This window comes from Mauremys mutica, chromosome 1, assembly GCF_020497125.1.
Source record: "Mauremys mutica isolate MM-2020 ecotype Southern chromosome 1, ASM2049712v1, whole genome shotgun sequence".
NCBI classification, from domain to species: Eukaryota; Metazoa; Chordata; order Testudines; family Geoemydidae; genus Mauremys; species Mauremys mutica.
Window position 1 is genome coordinate 348549893 of NC_059072.1, and position 20553 is coordinate 348570445.

A 20553-nucleotide genomic window follows, 5' to 3' on the forward strand; every position below is an offset into this window, starting at 1 on the left:
GCTCCTGGGCCATCAGGATAAGCTGCTGGTGGGCCGAGATGGTTTGTTTACCTTGAGCGTCCGCAGGCATGGAGGTAAAGCTAAGTAAACAAAGTGTCTCGGCGCGCCAGCTGCTTACCCTGATGGCCTGGGACAGCAACTGGTGGGGACATTTTTTTTGCGGGGGGACAGGGGAGTAACCCCTGTGACCACCCCCCCACATGATCCCACCCCTAACCCAGGATCCCACACACTCTCCCCATCCCATCCCTTCCCACCTTATCTGGGGAGGGTCTCTCGGGCTTGGCTGGAGCTGCTCCGGCAGGCTGGGCCAGCGCAGCCACAGCCTGCTCCGGCGGGCCAGACATGTTCCAGCAGGCTGGGCCGGGTGGCACAGCCGCAGTGTGCTCCGGTGGGCTGGGTGGCGCGGCCAGATCCTGCTCTGGGGGGTTGGGCCAAGCGGCACGGCTGCAGCCTGCCAGCCCTAGAGCTGCAGCTGCTTCGGAGGCTGTGGGGAGAGCAGCGTGGCCAGAAGCGGAGAGACTCTGGCCCCACTCTTCCCTTCTGGCTCTGCTGGCTGTGCTGCCTCTCCTTGCTAATAGCCATTGATGGACCTATCCTCCATGAATTTATCGAGTTCTTTAAACTCTCTGTTATAGTCTTGGCCTTCACAACATCCTCTGGCAAAGAGTTCCATGGGTTGACTGTGCGTTGTGTGAAAAAATACTTCCTTTTGTTCGTTTTTAAACCTTTACCTTAGACCTTAGTCCATCCCATGCCTGCTGCACATTGGGCTACCCACATTTGCCATCATTGCCTGCCAACTGCCCGTCTCTCTCCAAATCTTCCCATTTCATGTTGAGATACTTGATGTCGTTCAGAACTGTTTGTTTCCATGTTATTTGCAGTTTTGCTCTCTTTCTTCTTGCTTTTTCTGGCTTCCATTCAAGGGCGGTATTTAGTAAGCGTTCTTTTTCCATTCTCAGCACATGTCCCAGCCACTGATGTCTTCTTTTGTAGATTATTTGTGAGCGGGTGCCTTGTCCAGTAATTTTTCTGATTTCTTCATTCGTCTTCCTATCTCTGTATGTTATTCCCAATATTCTTCTCAGACATTTGTGATGTAATGGATGCAGCTTTTGTGTATCTTTCTTGGTAAGTTGCCATGGCTCACTGCTACATGTTGTGATGGCAATAGCAATTACTTTGTACACATTCAGTTTTGTCTTGAGGGAGATGTTTTTGAGTCTTCCAAATGCAGCATTTGCCTTCCTGATTCTTCTTCTTATTTCCTCGGAACTAGTTTCATATTGGCTGATGGTACTTCCGAGATACGTAAAATTGGCCACCTTCTCCAGTTTCTCTTACTTCAATTTTGATTTCTGTCCCTATAGTCCACATGACATGACTTTACATTGCATCTCAAACCTATCTTCTCCAAAAATGCACAAACCAAGTAAAAGAAGTAATGTAGTCCGTTGGCATCTTCACTGATAAGAGCGCTGCCTATTAATTTCATTTGGTGGCCCCTAGTTCTTGTGTTATGAGGAGTAAATAACACTTCCTTATTTACTTTCTCCACACCAGTCATGATTTTATAGACCTCTATCATATCCCCGCTTAGTCGTCTCTTTTCCAATCTGAAGAGTCACAGTCTTATTAATCTCTGCTTATACGGCAGCTGTTCCATACCCCTAATCATTTTTGTTGCCCTTTTCTGAAACTTTTCCAAGGCCAATATGTCTTTTTTGAGATGGGGTGACCACATCTGCACTCAGTATTCAAGATGTGAGCATACCATGGATTTATATAGAGGCAATATGATATTTTCTGTCTTATTATCTATACCTTTCCTAATGATTCCCAACATTCTGTTCGCTTTTTTGACTGCTGCTGCACATTGAGTGGATATTTTCAGAGAAGTATCCACAATGACTCCAAGATCTCTTTCTTGAGTGGTAACAGCTGATTTAGACCCCATCATTTTATATGTATAGTTGGGATTATGTTTTCCAATGTGCATTACTTTGCATTTATCAACATTCAATTTCATCTGCCACTTCGTTGCCCAGTCACCTGGTTTTGAGAGATCCTTTTGTAGCTCTTCGCTGTTTGCCTGAGACTTAACTATCTTGTGTAGTTTTTGTATCATCTTCAAATTTTGCCACCTCACTGTTTACCCCTTTATCCAGATCATTTATGAATATGTTAAATAGGACTGGGCCCAGTACAGACCCCTGGGGGACACTGCTATTTACTTGTCTCCATTCTGAAAACTGACCATTTATTCCTACCCTTTGTTTTCTATCTTTTAACCAGTTACCAATCCATGAGAGGACCTTCTCTCTTATCCCATGACAGCTAACTTTGCTTAAGAGCCTTTAGTGAGGGAGCTTGTCAAAGGTTTTCTGAAAATCTAAATACAAATCTAAGCTTTTCCCATGTTCAATTTTGACAAGACCCATGAGAAAACATGCACAGAAAAGCCAAAACTGGAGAATCTAAGTAGAAGCAGAGGAGAAAGAGAGCTATTCAGCAACATGGAAACAAACCTAAGCCGGAAACAAGTATCTAGTCCTGTTGAGAGAAGATATTGACTATTTGAGTCTCCAGTTAATTAAAATGTAGTGAAGAGACAGCTATCACTGTCAGAGCCCACTATGTTGTAAAGAGCTGTCTCCAGAGACTGGTGGAAAGAAAAGTCTATTAGGCTTGTATATTTTTCTCTAATTGCAATAACTTTACTGGCAGCTGTGCCCAGCAGTATCCAGACCCCTCGGCGAGGCTACTTGTTCTGATTGCACATGCAGCTCACTCCCAGAAAATGAGAGGAGAGGCCAAACTTTCTTATAGTGTAACTTGGTGGCACTTGACTTCAATATGAAGTGCTACTTGCAGAGAAGTTAGCAACCTTCTTTAATAATCTAAGCACTTCTCCAGTTTATTTGTGCACATTTTATATGTTCTACTATAATCAACTAATGTAACATCACAAATGGGATAACTTCTTGCCTAAACTGTGAACTATATATTTTAGAGAATCCAGAATGACGTGTATGTTTTGTTTTGTAGCTGAAGCTTGAAATTGAACGGGGAGCATTTTTGAGTGTAAAGTTGATTGCAAGAGGATTGGACACTTTTTCTTTTTTTTTAAATCAAAATCCAGACAAACCTGAAACTGCCCATCTAGATCTTAAACTCGAACAAAGTCTTTGGAGCTGCTGTTTTTTGCTTACCTCTTGTGCTATCCCACTGTATCAGGGCAATTATTACAGGAGTGGGTTAGTGGGCACCAAAAAGCTTACAGTGAGGGTGGTTGGAAACAGGATGCAGGGAGAGATGGCATTAGGAAAGAGAGAGGGATGGGTAAGCAGCACATAGACACCTCCCATAAACATCCTTGTTTCTGCAAGGTTTCATTCATTGTATTTCTTTTAATTTATTTAGGGATAGATCTAATCCCCCTTACACATGTTGGGTACTATCTTATTCCATGAATAGCTCAACTGAAATTATGAGACTGAGATGCTATTCATCTCAGACGTATAAGACTGAGATGCATGAGTAAAGGTCTCTGACTCTGACGACCACACTCGCCCAGCAGCTGAACAAAATCTGACACAGTTAATCACATGTTATTTATATTGTAGATTATGGAAGAAACTTACAAAATGGAGTTTATGTACAGTGGAGTGGAAAATAGACAAGTGGTCATTATTCACCACATGAGACTGCAAGCCAAAGCGTTACAACTTATAGTGACTGCACGTACTACTAGAGGGTAAGAATTACCTGCAGGGGAGGCTTCTTGAATGGGTTAACTGCAAAAATCCAGTTCTCTCAAGCTTGGTTGCAAATGACAAAGGTAACTTACATGTGTAATACATAACCATATGCAAATAACGGGTCATTAAAAGACTGTTGAGAATGAAATGGTTTCTTCATTTATCTTCAAAGTCCCTGTTGAGCTACACAGCATAAAGTCAAGTTATGCACTTGCTAGGAGTGTACAAGCCATTTGGGTTTTTTCCTCTGACACAAGGATATGAAATACATATCTAATCACTTCTAATTTGATAGGGCATCATTCATTTTAGACCTGAAAATTTGGAGTATTTTTAAATAGGAAAATGTCAGATTCATATTAAAAAAAAATTACCCATCATATTTATATTAATGGATTACCCTGTATGCTTGTTAATGAGTCTTTTCTGTTAGAAAAGAAAAAAAATCTTTTTACTGACTTATTTCTGCAGCGGATGTTTTAGGCACTATTTACTGTAAATACTTAAGCATGTGCAGAACTTTGATCAGATGAGTGGCCCTGTTTAGTTCAATTTGATTATTCAAGTGAGTAAAGTTACACACGAGTTTAAGTGTTTGCACAATCAGAGCCTTATGTTATGTCTGTACTGGAGCTGGAAGGTGTATGAGACATACCTGCAGTAGCTCTGATCAAGCTAGTGCACTAAAAATGGAAGTGTAACTATTGTGGCATGAGTGGTAGAAGGGTCTAGCCATCCCAAGTACATACCAGTTCAAGATGCTGATTATGTACCTGGGCAGCCAGTCCCTCCCACTGCTCATGCTGCCATGGCTACAGTTGGATTTTTAGTGTGCTAACTCAATCAAAGCTAGTGTGGATATGTCTCCTCAAGCTGGAATGTACACCTTCCAGGCGCACTGTAGATATACCCTTAGTTTGTCATGGTTAGGGCACAATATTAGGAGGCTGAATTTTTAGCTTTTATTTCCAGCCATAACATATCATGCCTTGGGAAGTGACTTAACCTATTTGCTTCTCAGTTTCCCATGTTACAATGCTGAAGTTAATACTTTCTTCACAGAGGTAAAGAATCTATTTAAACGCAAAGATTTATTTTATGAAACTATCATGCTGGCCTCTCATCTGTAAGATCTTGCACTTTCCACAAGCACAGGATGTTCCACAATCTCTAGATAATTTTATAATGCTGATAGGATTATAGCCAGTTTTTAACTGAGGGAGAAAAATAACAGGAACCTTTTATCTTCATTTCAGAGTGGAACCCCTTTTTGGAATGTGTGAAAATTTTTTACAGGAGGTGGATTCTTTTCAGAGGTGAGTTTCCCATTGCTCTTTCCCTTTCTATTAAAAAAAAAAAAAATCACAAGAACATTGATACAAAATCCTTTCTCACCCACGAAAGCTTATGCTCCAATACGTCTGTTAGTCTATAAGGTGCCACAGGACTCTTTGTCACTTTTTACAGATCCAGACAAACAGGGCTACCCCTCTGATGTTATATGTAATAATAATCTCAAATAGAATGTGTCAAACTGATTTTAAGCTTTTAAGATGTATGTAATTCTAAAAAATAAAAAAATCCAAAGTTGCATAGTATAGAAAAATTCTGCTCTCAATCTACACAGTTTCTCCTCTCTTGGTTTTCACACCTCAGCTGCTAGAAGAGGGCCTCATCCTCCCTGATTGAACTAACCTCATTATCTCTAGCCTGCTTCTTGCTTGCTTATATATATCTGCCCCTGGAAATTTCCACTACATGCATCTGACGAAGTGGGTATTCACCCACGAAAGCTCATGCTGCAAAACGTCTGTTAGTCTATAAGGTGCCACAAGACTCTTTGCTGAATCTACACAGTGGGTTTCATCTTGGATATCTGGCTTTCTTTGCAGCTCCTATTGCCACCAATGAGATCTGTGCATATAGGGCCCGATCCTGCACCTATTAAACTCAATTAGCTCAGTCGTGTAGAATTGGGGTCTTAGCAAAAACAGAATATAACCATGTAAGTAGAGAATCACTGGGCAGGTCTGAAAACAGAATATCTTCTCTCTTCTCTTCCCCCCCCCCCCCATTTTCTTTAATGAATGTACCATATGGATTATTGAAAAGCTTCTTATGGCTTGTAGCAAATGCCCCAAGATCATAATCATCTCACATTATTAGCTAACGGATTTAAAAATCTTGTGCAGTTTTTGGCTTCTAATAGGCTGACAGTTTATTTCTTCACTTTTAAAGTGGCGATCACTGTGGTATCTGTGATTGTCCCCATGCATTCCACTTCTGGTGTGCATGTGCCAGATCAGATTTTTTGGACCAGCAGTATTCACTGGGGTTGTGCCTGCATGCTGGATGCCCTTGCCCACCACCCACCCATGGGCATAAAGACAGAATGATCCCAACTGTCCATCAGTTCCTTTTTACGATCCATGGCTGCAAGACGGAACCCCTGCAATGTCCACTTCTCTGCACCCTGGCATCTATGGCACCTTCCTCAAAAAAGGCAGCTATGCACTATCAAATCCCTTGAGGTGGTTGAATATTTTTATGTGCACCCAGTTTGTGGGACTTGGTAGTAGCAGCTGTGCATGAAAAATCCAGATAGCAGGGACCCCCCCCAAAAAAAAGGGACTCAAAGAGAATGATCTGAAAAAATTAGATTTACCTCGGAGGAAAAAATAATCAGCATTGAGCCTGCAGATGCAAATTGCAAATTACCAGCTGTACTTGTCAAAAGTAGGATTACATTAATTGGGACAAGGTATCACAATTTACTGAACACTTCCCTCAAGAAAATAAGGAGGAACTGTTATCTCTTGTAGTTGACGTACATTGGGTGGCTCAGATATCACTGCAGGCAACATTAGATACTTCGGATACTGCAGCATGCTCCATGGCCACTTTCATTGCCATGCATAGGATTTCATGGTTACTATTTTCTAGAATACTGAGGGAGGTCCAGACAACAGCTGAGGACCTCCTGTTTGAAGGTTGTGACCAGTTCAGTGCTAGAACTGATGAAGTCCTGCGGCCTCTGAAAGATTTGAGAATCACTCTCATTCCTTGAGTCTGCATGCCAGCCTCTAAGCATATTGGGTAACAAAACTCTAGACAGAGGCCCTCCGCATGTTACAGTAAAACCTCAGAGTTACGAACAGCAGAGTTACGAACTGACCAATCAACCGTAACCCTCATTTGGAACCGGAAGTACGCAATCAGGCAGCAGCAGAGACCAAAACAAAAAACAAACAAAAAAGCAAGTATAGTACTGTGTTAAATGTAAACTACTGGCAGGGGTGGGGAAAAAGGGAATGTAGCATTTTTCTTCTACGTAGTATAATTTCAGAGCTCTATTAAGTCAATGTTCAGTTGTAAACTTTTGAAAGAACAACCATAATGTTTTGTTCAGAGTTACGAACGTTTCAGAGTTCCAGACAATCACCATTCCCGAGGTGTTCGTAACTCTGAGGTTCTACTGTATAATTGACAAAGATCATCAGAGCCACCGAGGAAGAAGTAGAAGGCCTGCTGCCTCTTCCTCTGCTATTGCACACCCCGTGTCCCCCTTACAGCAGCAAGACTGATGCTGCTGTCAAGAGCTTTTCAGAGCCTTTGGAGGATCTGTACCCTTTCCTACCTCCCACCCCTTTTGGCAACTTCCTCTTTATTTTCAGGTGGGCCTGGAATTGAATTACCTCAGACCACTGGGCCTTAGAGATCAATATGGGTATTCCATTCAGTTCAGACCCTTCCTGCCCCCCACCTCTCTTCTCCATTCCTCTTCAGGAGCCCCCCTTAAGACATACTGTTACAGCAAGAAGTGGGCTCCCGTCTAAATCTGAGAGCACTGGAAAGAGTTGTTTCTGGAATTTAGAGGGGAGAGGGGTTTTACACACATTATTTTCTAGTCCCAAAGAAGGTGGGTTGTCACCCAGTGCTAACTGAAGATGTCTCAGCAAGTTCATCCATCATTTCAAATTGAGGATGGTAGCTGTCGCTTCCATAATCCCATCCTTGGATCCCCAAGACTGGTTCGCGGCTCTCTACATACAAGATGCATACTTTCATGTATCAGTTCATCCAGCACACAGAAAATACCTGAGATTCCAAGTGGACACTTTCCACTACCAGTACAGTGTTCTGCCCTGTGGTCTTTCAGCAACACCTGGGGTATTCATCAAGCGCTTGGCAGTCATGGCAGCCAGGGGCGGCTCTAGCAATTTTGCCGCCCCAAGCACGGCGGCACGCTGCGGGGGGCACTCTGGCGGTCGCAGGTCCCGCGGCTCTGGTGGACCTCCTGCAGACGTGCCTGCGGAGGATCTGCTGGTCCCGCGGCTCCGGTGGAGCATCCGCAGGCATGCCTGCAGGAGGTCCACCGGAGCCGCAGGACCAGCGGACCCTCCACAGGCACGCCTGCGGGAGGTCCACGGGAGCCGCCTGCCACCCTCCCGGCGACAGGCAGAGCGCCCCCCGCGGCATGCCGCCCCAAGCACGCGCTTGGCACGCTGGGGTCTGGAGCTGGCCCTGATGGCAGCTCACCTGAGTAGACAAGAGATCCAGATATATCCGTACTTTGACAATTGACTCATTCAAGGAAGGTCACCACAGCAGATGATTGATTCCTTTCACCTGATCCTACATCTTTTCGCCACAGTGGGTCTCAGGATCAACAAAGAAAAATTATCACTGTTGCTGACCAAGAGAATAGCGTTTGTGGGGGGCAGTGCTAGATACCATATTGGCAAAGGCTTCTCTGTGTCACAGGAGAGATTCAGGACCAAGGAATATCTCAGGCTTGCCCACAAATGTCAGTAAGAATTTGCCTCAGACACCTGCATCACATGGCTTCCTGCACTTGCTTCACATAGCATACCAGATGCCTCTCATGCAAGGGTAGTTGAAATCTTTATATTTACCAGCAGAGATCATCTGAGGGTGCAGGTCCCCCAAGGAATAGTCTCATTCAGTTGATGGAAACACACTCTGCTGGTGTGCAAAAGAGTACTGTTTTCTCCAACTCTGCTTACCAGGATGCTGGTTACAAATGCCTCCATACTGTCTTTGGGAGCTCACCTTAGGTCACTTTCAGCCAGGGTCTCTGGATTGCCAAGGAATCTCATCTGCACATAAATGTTCCAGAACGTAGAGCTATTTGTCTAGTGTGCATGGCATTCCTACCCATGCTACAAGGACGATCAGTCCAGATGATAGATAACACATAGCAGTGCTTTATGCGAACAGCCAGGGAGGAGCATGGCCATCTCTGCCAAGAAGCTGTTAATCTCTAGAACTGGTGCATTCATCACCAATCATGCCAGTAGGTATGCATCTACCAGGCTTGGAGAACTTCCTTGCTAATGGATCATCATATAATTGATCCTGCAGAGCATCTGCTGTAGGTGGGGATACCCAACAATAGCCCCATTTGCTTCAGACAGGAACAAGAAATGCCAAACATTCTGCTCGTGGTGAGGTCTGTGCCCAGGCTCCCTGTCAGATGCTTTTCTCATCTCATGGACTCCAGGAATAACTTGTGGCTTCCAAGATCCTGTTAATATCAAGGGGCCTACAGGCCAGTCAGCCTCACCTCGGTCCCTGGAAAAATCATGGAGCAGGTCCTCAAGGAATCAATTTTGAAGCGCTTAGAGGAGAGGAAAGTGATCAGGAATAGTCAGCATGGATTCAGCAAGGGCAAGTCATGCCTGACTAACCTAATTGCCTTCTATGAGGAGATAACTGGGTCTGTGGCAATGGGGAAAGTGGTGAATGTGATATACCTTGACTTTAGTAAAGCTTTTGATATGGTTTCCCACAGTATTCTTGCCAGCAAGTTAAAGAAGTATGGGCTGGATGAATGGACTATAAGGGGATAGGAAAGCTGGCTAGATCGTCGGGCTCAACGGGTAGTGATCAATGGCTCCATGTCTAGCTAGCAGCTGGTATCAAGCGGAGTACCCCAAGGGTCGGTCCTGGGGCTGGTTTTGTTCAGTATCTTCATTAATGATCCAGAGGATGGCGTGGACTGCACCCTCAGAAGGTTTGCAGATGACACTAAACTGGGAGGAGTGGTAGATACGCTGGAGGGTAGGGTTAGGATACAGAGAGACCTAGACAAATTAGAGGATTGGGTCAAAAGAAATCTGATGTGGTTCAACAAGGACAAGTACAGAGTCCTCCACTTAGGACAGAAGAATCCCATGCACTGCTACAGACTAGGGACCAAGTGGTTAGGCAGCAGTTCTGCAGAAAAGGACCTATGGGTTACAGTGGACAGGAAACTGGATATGAATCAACAGTGTACCCTTGTTGCCAGGAAGGCTACCGGCATTTTGGGCTGTATAAGTAGGGGCATTGCCAGCAGATTGAGGGACGTGATCATTCCCCTCTATTCGGCATTGGTGAGGCCTCATCTGGAGTACTGTGTTCAGTTTTGGGCCCCACACTACAAGAAAAATGTGGAAAAATTGGAAAGAGTCCAGCAGAGGGCAACAAAAATGATTAGGGGGCTGGAGCACATGATTTATGAGGAGAGGCTGAGGGGATTGAGATTATTTAGTCTGCAGAAGAGAAGAATGAGGGGGGATTTGATAGCTGCTTTCAACTACCTGAAAGGGGGTTCCAAAGAGGATGAATCTAGACTATTCTCAGTGATAGCAGATGACAGAACAAGGAGTAATGGTCTCAAGTTGCAGTGGGGGAGCTTTAGGTTGGCTATTAGGAAAAACTTTCACTAGGAGGGTGGTGAAGCACTGGATTGGGTGACCTAGGGAGGTGGTGGAATCTCCTTCCTTAGAGGTTTTTCAGGTGAGACTTGACAAAGCCCTGGCTAGGATGATTTAGTTGGGAATTGGTCCTGCTTAGAGCAGGGGGTTGGACTAGATGACCTCCTGACGTCCATTCCAAGCCTGACATTCTATGAAACTCAAACAATTCAACAGTAATAATCATGTTAGCACTAACTTGACCCCGGCAGTTTCAGTATTCAGACTGAATGAACCTTTTGACTCAGCCCCTCGACAACATAAACTGTCTTGCCACATGTGATTTCCCAGAACAGAGGTCAGATCCTACATCCAGGCCTAGCATTGTTGCATCTGACAGCATGGTTAACTACTATTAAAAGAAGCTGCTCAACTGAGGTCCGGAACATATTGGTGGGTAGCAGAAGGGACTCTACTAAACTGACTTGCGCAGGAAAATAGAAGAGGTTCTCTATCTGAGCAGCACAGTTCCTATTATTCTACACTATTTGCTATCCATAAAGCATTCAGAGCTATCCATTAACTCTATAAGGATACATTTAGCAGCAGTATCAGCACATCCTCCTATTTAGAGTCACACCATTTTTTCCCACCGTCCTGCAATAACTAGATTTTTAAGGACCATATTCATGTGTCTCTTCCCGTCCTCCCCATTCTTTTCATGGAATCTTAATATAGTGTTAGTTTGGTTAATGGAGCCTGCTTTTAAGCCCCCTAGATACATGCTCTGTATAATATCTATCTAGGAAAACTGCCTTTTTTAGCAACCAAAGGGAAGCCAAACTGCTCACCCTTGATGTAGTTAGGGTTATTTCATATCACCTTGACAGAAAAGACCATTCAGAGAAGCTCCCCTAAGAGGGAGCATTTGCTGATAGGGTGAAATGTCAGGCAGTATCTACCCAGCAACTGTTTAAATGGATATCTAGTTGTATTAGGTCACGCGATGACTTAGCTGGATTAGATCCACACAGGCAGGTTAGAGCCCACTCTGCCTGGGCTCAGGCAGCTTCTCTGAGAAGCATAGCGATTTTTTCTAATGTTGAAACCGAGCTTGAAACTTGTCCATTTATTCTGATATTTTTAGAATGTTTCTACTGTCACAATAGAGGTAATAAGATAAAGCTGAAGGAATAAGTGGTTGGACTGAGCAGCAGAGTCTCACTGAGTGACTATATTAAGCATTTGATTTTTGTTCAATATATTTTTAACACACACAGATGTTTTATTTCTGAACTGCCCCATATGCAAGACAGTTTTGTGGATAAGCTGCTGGACTTAATGCCCAGACTTGTGACCTCCAAGCCTTCAGAAGCGGTGAAGATCCTGCAAACAACGCTACGACAGAGCACCTTCCTTCACCTTCCTCTTCCAGAGCAGGTCAGTAATCCATAGAGGAATGAAGAGGAGCCCCAAGGTCCAGGGTTAACTGTCCTGGTGGAGCAGGAGGCTTTTATGGCCTATTTGGCTGGCTAGTCATGAGGGATATTTCTTCAGATATTGCACAGTGTTTCCAGGACTGTCCTCAAAAAGTTAAGGAGCTTGAATAATTTGTAGTTAGTGTCAGGAATTTCTAAAAGTTTACATGTTTTCTTAGATGTTTGTTTTCTCTCTCTTCCCTTTTCCTCCCAGATCCACAGAGCTACTGCAACTATTATTGAACCTGCTGGCGAGTCTGATAACCCTTTGAGGTTTACATCAGGACTCGTGGTGGCATTGGATGTCGATGCAACTCTGGAACATGTGCAGGACCCTCAGAGCACAGTTAAAGTTCAGGTAATGAGTGATTCTTCCTAAAAGGAAACACCGTGATGCGCACCATAGCAATATTAGTATTTCTAAATTATAAATAACTATGTACTTTAATACATAGGAATTTTTTTGTGTAGCTAAACACAACAGTATGTTTAGAGACTGTCCTGACCCACAGAGTCCAGATCTTCACTTACCCAAAGATTGTAAGAGTTTGGTTTGAGCCCATCTCTTCTTACATAACAGCTAGGAACAGCAGGTCTGATATGTCGGATCACAACACTGGTCTGTCAGGAACTCTGTCATGGCACTCTTGGATTGCAGACTCTTCAGATGGTGCCACCTTTTGTATTTTCAAAAAGCACCTAGCACATTGTGGACATCAGCAGAAACAACTAATAAATGCCAATAGAAATATCTGTACATCCCAGTGGGAGGAATGAAATTATGGAAGCAGGAGAGGCTCTTCTCAAGGATCTATAAAGATATAAGCCCATTGCTCTCCTTTGAGATAAGTAACTAAACTGCAGGAAGGGAATTATTTTTTTTAAATGTTGCCAAGAGGATGTATATGGAATGGTACTAAGTAGATTATATAGCCCTACAAAGTGTTCACTACTGGATGGTTACCCAGTGTTTGGTGCAGGGGAGAGCATCATCTTCAATATATTTTTTTGTATACCATGGTCCTGAATGGCTGGTGTATAGCCAGTAAAACTAGAGGATATGGAATCTCATCAACAGGGTACACTATGCATTTCTGCCTTCCCAATGGTAGCAAAAAAGTACTCCCATAATGTGTAAATTCTAAGTATAGTAAATGTTGGATTATTTTGCCTCTTTTTCCATAGGTATTATATCCAGATGGACAGACACAGTTAATCCACCCTAAACCAGCTGACTTTCGAAATCCTGGTCCTGGAAGACACAGATTGATAACTCAGGTTTACCTTTCTCATACTGCCTGGACAGGTAAGGAATAATCAGAATGAGTTTATATGCTTAAATGTTGCTGTATCTTTATAAACAGGAATGCATCATTGTACCTCAGCAGTTTGGTACGTAGGGTGCATCTCACACACACGAGAGAACCTTTTTGGAGGTTCCTCCTCCCACTGAGCTTCCACATCCTTGAGGAATCTCCTTAGTACCCTCTTGACCCTGCAGGTACTTGCACTCTTCTGGCAGACTGATACTATTTGTTAATTAACCAGAGGGGCTGCTGTTTGACACAACACCCTCATGGACCTTATAGCCTTTAGAATGAGACACCAGAAACTAAACTGGGGTCACCCCTCTCAGCACAGAGCATTGCCCAAGACCTCAGAACTTACTGAGATCCTGGAAGACAGGAGAAGAGCTAACATAGTGCCCATAAAAGAGGAAAAGGAGGAGCCAGGGAACTATAGACCAGTCAGCCTGACATCAGTACCTGGGAAGATTAAATCTCAGGAAAAACTTCCTAAGGACAGTGGAACAGATGCCTAGGGAAGTTGTGGAAGCTCCTTCACTGGAGGTTTTCAAAAGGAGGCTGGAAAGCCATCTGTCTTGGATGGTTTAGCCACAACAAATTCTGCATCTTGGCAGGGGATTAAACTAGATGATCCTTGCGGTCCTTTCTCACCCTGTGGTTCTACTATTCTAATTTAAATGCAGTCAGTCGTGTTAAAATGATCCTGGTAATTCATTGATCTGGGTCATGACAGAATTTCTGGAACTGTGTGTACCCTACATAGTAAATGTACTGCTGATTTATGTTTACGCTCTTCTGTGCCAGGGGTTCTCAACCTCTTTTTCTTTCTGAGCACCCCCCCCGCAATGCTATAAAAACTCCTCGGCCCACCAGTGCCACCACAACTGGTTTTCTGCATATAAAAGCCACAGCTGGCGTTAGGGAAAGCAGGGAACCCCGCAAAGCTAAGTTGCTCAGGCTTCGACTTCAGCCCCAGGTGGCAGGGCTCAGGGCCCCTGGGCTTCAGCTATGTACAGCGGGGCTTCAGCTTTCTGCCCTGGGCTCCCGTGAGTCTAACGCTGGACCTATTTGGTGGAACCCTGAAACCTGTGCACGGCCCCCCTTGGGGCCCCAGAACCCTGTTTGAGAACTGCTGCTCTATGCCATATAAAAATGCATTTATCTCTGATGAGATCTGAGGGTTTGATATTAATGTTCAATATTACTTGGCTTTTCATTTGCAGCATGCTTCAGCAACTGGCAATATGGGGCTCAATGCAAGATCAATCATATGAGAATTCACTTTCTGCTTGGTATTTTGTTGTCCAGTCAATCTGCTGACTGTGTATTGTGTCAGTTTGTTTTCTTTCTTTCTTTTCAGAGCCATGTCAGATTGAAGTGAGGTTACTACTGGCGTACAACTCCAGTAGGAGCAAAGCTTCCACTAGACTCTCAAAATCCACCTGGATTGACAGCATGGAGGCTCTTCCACCGTTTGAATATGGCATTGAGGGAACCATACCATTCAGCAAACCTGTCAAAGTGTATATAATGCCAAAACCTGCCAGACGGTGAAGTCAATCACTAGCAGACTTTATTTGTGGGATTGTTGGGTTATATATAAACAAATTGCTATGTTCAAGATAGTGAATCAGACCAAAACAGTGTTACCGTTAATAATAATAATAATAATAATAATAATGATAAAAAAAAAGGTACCTCAGAAGAAGACAGCTACAAAATAACAAATGGCACTCCCTATGGAAAAACTTGTTGATTTTTATAAAATGTACCAGTTTTTGCAGATGGTTGTGAATGGTTTCATTGAATACACAAATAGTTACATTCAATACACAGACATTTCTAAATCAAAGTAACAAAAACAAGACAATTCCTAATTAAGATTGGCATTCCCTCCATTGATATTCTCACTGGGCCAGATTCTGCAGTCCTTAATTCCTGCCTAGGCAAAACAGCCAGTGGCTTCCATGGGAGATTTTTCCTGAGTGCGTGGTAGGTACAGCTGGCAATATTTATTATACAAATATATAGTAAGGATGTAGATGTGTATAACAGTCTTATGACTATGCTAAATCAGGCAGAGTTTTAGGCATGTGTATTCGTGCATTGATCCTTGTATGCCCAGTAAAAATCCTTCTCTAAAGAGCTGTCATGCCGGTACCGGCAGGAGGTACTTCTCAAAGTTGTATAACTTGGGCTGCTCACACCTTGTGCACCGTATTGAAGTGAGTGGCATTGCATGGGGTATTAATCCATGCCAACTTTGGGGTGTTGTCTGTTTTAAAACAAAAAATCTGTCACCAATAATGAGACTTAGACTTAGGTTGGTTACCTAACATAGAGTAATAGCTATGCAACATCCGTGTAAAATCAGTGACTTACTTTCCTTTCCTATCCCTAAAATGATAGGGAGGCAATATATATTTACCCAGTGAACTTAAACTCTTCTTCTCAACTTCGTTTTGTGTGTCTCCTTATGAAGAATGTGAGCTAGTGGCACAGGCTTAAGAGTTAATAGCTGTTTTGTTCCAGTATAATGCAAACTCTTTTTGTAATCTTGTGCTGAGCTTATCTTGCTATGGTTAGATAATTAGCCTTCTAATTTGTGCAACTCTGCATCAGTTTTGGTAGTCAAAGGAAGTCTAAGATCTGCTTTAGTAGCTGGTCACACTCAGTTAAGTGATATTGAGCTACATTGTGCTTATCCTTTTGAGAAGATACACAAGGGGTGGGATCAAAGGCATATGGAGATTTACCTAAGGGGCAGGCACAGTTTATAGCCCTTCAGTCAAGGAGCAGGAGGGTTGTTCTTGGCTCATGTCTACTGCCCCATGCTCTGGGAGGTGTTATACTTGCCTGAGAGATGCTTCTGTTGGGAAAGTGTCTCTGCACCTCTCCGTAACACAGGGCTGTGCCTCCTGTGATTTCCAGCTACGGCAGGTAGGATTTACCAGAAGCACTTAGCCAAATGTTGCCTGTGTTTGTAAATTATTTGTAAAAATCTGTATTTGTAGCAAGTAAACTGAATTGCTAAAAAATGCTTTTTCACTTGCATACAAATTAGCATAAATAATTTTGCATAAAATTCCCTTTAAGTGTGCTTTTCTACAATAAAACTGAAAACCCCAATCTAGCCGGTTTCTATTTATTATAAGCGTGAACATGTATTGCTGTAGGGGTTTGTGCTAATGAAAAGAGAGGTCACTACTTGTTTAGACTAAGATACTGGCACACTTGAGGAGTTGAGGCCTCCTCAACCAAATGCCTGTAGCCACTCAGCTATGTTAGGTATTCCTGAATGAAACCTCACTTTGTAACATTATTGCTCTTACAAATTGTTTTTATATTTCACCTTTAGGGCCCTGGTTTGAAAACAGCCTGCATCTGTAGCAACAGAGTTACCAGCTAACTGCTGTGTGGCGGCCTAAGTTCAGTTTCCAGCGGACAGGGTTTGATGTACATCTCTTATTATGAAGCTGAATCCTGGGCAATTTCTTGATGTATTGAGCTACCTCCTGACAGATGTTCTTACACTTGTTTTACACTTTGGCAATATTTGTATAGTTTGTCATCCCAATAAAAAATCTGGATTCAATTTATGTCCATATGATAAAAGCCACCACAACCGATACCCTCGCTGGCAGTCAGAAGTGAGAATCCAAGAACTGAATGAGCCATGGAAAGCGAACTACCCAATCAACCCTAAAAGCTGTCCTCATGTCAGGGTGAAGCCTGTTGTTGGGGAATAGAAGGAAGCTTTGACAGCTACTGCCTGTTTTTCATATAAACCATCATGTTCCATTGTTGTTAGTGAGATGCCTCGCGTGAGCACTGTATTTGCAAAGGGGGAAAAAGTTACTTTTGCTGTTCTGGGGCTAAGAAGCTCTGAGCTATGGATAGCCAACTGGTTTAGGACCATTGATTAATCAGATTCTCCTTTCTGGAACTGTCATATTGTAAAGGGAGAACTGGACATCCTTTTCTTATCGCTAAGCATTGTAATGAAAATGTTCTGTTTAACTCAAGGAAGATGATGACATGATGGAGAATCCCTTATTCTTATGTTGGGCTAGTGTTAACAGTCAGCTACATGGCATGTAAAATATGAGACCAAAGTGTCCTTTCCGTCCCTCCCTTCCCCATCTTGGTAAGGAACAAGGCCCAGATTTTCAAAGGTATTTAAGCACTTAGGAATGCAGATAGGTGCCTAGTGGAATATACAAAAGGCACCTAATATGCATCTTTAAGCACCTAAATATCTTTGAAAATCTGGCCCTGAAAGACATTGGCAAAACTACAGATATGGAGAATCATAAAACTTCAGAGGGAGAATGAAGATCCAGTAGTTTGTTCCCTTCCCATTGTATGTTCTCTGGTTCTAAATGATTCAAGCAATGGGGCTTCCACTGTCCTTGTGAACATAAGAACATAAGTACCGGGTCAGACCAAAGTTCTTAGTCTTCCTGATGCTCATCTTCTATTTTTCTTTCATTTTATTACTCCTAGTTCAACGTCATTGCAAAATCCTAAGGCATTCGCTCTCTTGGGTGTCTTCTACCATTCAAACAGATGATGACTAATCCCCTTTTGTCATTGTTTGGCTCAGCTACTGATGGTTATACATAATTCACTCTTTACAAATCTTTAAGTCAATTGCTGTGGCTCCAAACTTTTTTTTTGTTACACTGGAATTTAGAAAAGAGCATCTATGTCTTTGCTAGTATCAGGCTGACAGGACTGAGTATCGCCTATCATAGAGCGGGAGGGACTGTAGCATCCCTGTGATTTTACTTTGGTTCTCTTACTGCCTTATTGTTTGCACTGCACACTTATTTTATAGTTTGCTATCAGACCTTGCTTACTTTTGGTGCTGTTGCTTTTCTAGTCTTTTCCCTCCTAGTTAGCCTGTTCTGAGGATTATTTTCACCCAGATGTTGTTTTACACTTTTGTACACAGATTTCTGATCTGTCCTGGTCCTCCTATTATGTCTTTCATTTAATGGGGGTTCTTATAACTCCTGCTAACTTACTTAACATAGCAAACTATTTCTTTTAGGATATTGACTCCATGTCTTTTTTTTGTATTTGATACTATTCAGGGTAAATTTTTTCTGGATCCTTTTCTCCTCAGCTCTGAGGCATGTAGGCTTTCATCCTGGGCAATGCTGGAGACAGTTCAGACTTTTCCATGAAGCACTGGGACTTGGCCATACCACTTCTGGCATCATGGCAGACGTGCTTTCAGTCCTTCAGCACTCCCACCTTATTTGTGGACCTTTCAGCTTGGGGACCCCCCACCCTGAGCCAGACAAGCAGGAGAAGGTTTTCCTGCATATGTTTGAAGCAGTGTAGATGAATGTAGTGGCCACCATGGAGAGCCAGCCAGAGAGAGGCTGCACGGCCTAAAGCCAAGGGCAGATAATCTCCTCTTGAAAACTAAAACAGGCTATCCCGCTTCACAGAGGTCACTAGGGAGGAGTGTGAAGCAGCTGACAAAGGGAAAAAGATGAACTGACAAGCTGTGAGATTCTACAGGGTTCCTGGTAATCCCTTCTGATCCTTCCCAGGTTTGATGCAGCAATGGCATTCCTTGTAAGACACACCAATCTGTTGGGGAGGGGTGGTTTCTTCCCCAAAGACCTCACAGAGAGGAATATTTTAGAAGCCCTTAAAAGATCTTCAGCAACCCTTAAAACTTCCCTAGTAACCATGTGTTTTTCTAGAGCCAGGATGTCCTGATGTAACTGCTTCCCAAGCCTGGCTCTCAAACCATGATGAATTCAAGTCAATACTGAAGAAAATACTCGCTCCTGTGTTTGTGGCAGATGGATCTGGGGGCTCCATGAGGCTGGCAGCTAACAAATCTTCTTTCATTTTGCCTGAATATAAACTCAAAAGTAGGGAGAGATTAAACCCTAGATGCTTGGCTGGCCCTGAGATAGTCTAGTGTTAAAACTCTCCTTTTTCTCTTGGTTAAGAGGAGCCTTCACAGGGTACAGTGGTGCAAAGGGGTTATGCAGCACTGGTCGTGTGTGTGTGAGTGAGTGTATGAGAGAGAGACTGACTTGTCCTGCCTCTCCCTGCTGCTTGATTCTGCACCTTGCCTCACAAAGATAAGTAATGTGTAGGCTGAGCAGCTCATGGAGTCTTGCTGGCACTAAGCCCAGAAGCAGCTCTGTGCAAAAGAATTTTCTGGGGTGGGTGTTCACAGCTTGCTGGGAGGCAGACTCTCTTGCTAGCTGTGGTGGAGAGAGGAGGTGGGAGGGAGAGGAGAAGCCGTGTATGTGGTTGAGAGCCATGCCCTGAGAGTTCATACCTGTAATATGGTATTTGAGGTGTTTGGTTTTTGAAATATAGCCTGGTTTTTTTTGGACAGAAATCACAATTTAACAGATCTGCCTATGTGGGATGTTTAAGGAAGTGTGGCCTAATTAATGCTTCATCAAAAGCTCCAAAATTGCCCTGTTCTCTGCGCTCCCCTGAAGCTCTGGTATTGGCTGCTGTCTGAGACAAGATACAGGGGGCCTGCTGAACCATTGGCCTGACCCAATGGCAGTTCTTATGTTCGTAGTTTGCTGGTTGGTTGACACAATGGATATGTCTACACTGCGGCTGCAAGCAATTCTCCTGGGCTGGGTAGAGAGAGATTTGTGTTAGCTGTGCTCATGCTAATGTGCTGAAAATAGCACTGTAGCCATTGTGGCTTGGGTGGCAGCTCAGGCTGGCCTCCAGGGGATTGGATGGGTTTCAGAGCCTACCCCTCAACAGCCACACGGCTATTGTCAGCATGTTAGCTCAAGCCTAGCTAGTTCCAGTCTGTTTGCTGGGGCTGGGAGGCTCACTCGCAGCTGCAGCATAGACATACCAATGGGGCCTGATCCAATGACAATTCAGCCAGGTGTTGGCTGGCCTGTGTGTAAGGGATGGTGGGGAAGTCACAGATTGCGTGAGTTTGAGACCTGTGCCTTTTGCTTCAGCTGTTAGCGGCTTTGGCCAGAGCTGGGGCTGCTTCCCCCTCCTCACCCACGGCTTTGGCTGGAACTGGGGCTGGGGCCCCCCTTCTCCCCATGGCTTCAGCTGGGGCTGTGTGCCCCTGGCTTTGGCAGGGTCTGGAGCCCGGGCTGTGCCCCCCCAGTGGCAGAGGGGCTGTGGCTGTCAGCCCCTCCAACGGGGATCCAGGTGTCATTCTCTCCTGCCTCCCGCCCCCAGCCTTCTCTTCCTCCCCGTTATTTTTAGTAAAAGTCACTGGCAGGTCGGTGCTCCTGTGAATTTTTGTTTATTGCCCACCACCTGTCCGTGACAT

General features: G+C 43.8%; 1 protein-coding gene across 4 annotated transcripts in view; it reads left to right on the plus strand.

Moving 5' to 3' along the window:
* INTS4 (integrator complex subunit 4) overlaps positions 1 to 16845 on the plus strand; it is a 60797-nt gene extending 43952 nt beyond the window's left edge. For 2 of the 4 annotated variants that reach the window (XM_045021066.1, XM_045021058.1), the window contains exons 18-24: positions 3630 to 3760; positions 5021 to 5080; positions 11746 to 11905; positions 12158 to 12301; positions 13129 to 13249; positions 14611 to 14800; positions 16609 to 16845. In XM_045021066.1, the coding sequence (XP_044877001.1) occupies positions 3630 to 3760; positions 5021 to 5080; positions 11746 to 11905; positions 12158 to 12301; positions 13129 to 13249; positions 14611 to 14800; positions 16609 to 16621 (819 nt within the window). In that variant the 3' untranslated portion in view covers positions 16622 to 16845. Of the gene's footprint in view, positions 1 to 3629; positions 3761 to 5020; positions 5081 to 11745; positions 11906 to 12157; positions 12302 to 13128; positions 13250 to 14610 lie in introns of all 4 variants that reach the window. The other 2 variants (XR_006580421.1, XM_045021077.1) reach the window with 2 other exon arrangements.
* Positions 16846 to 20553: the final 3708 nt, after the last annotated feature.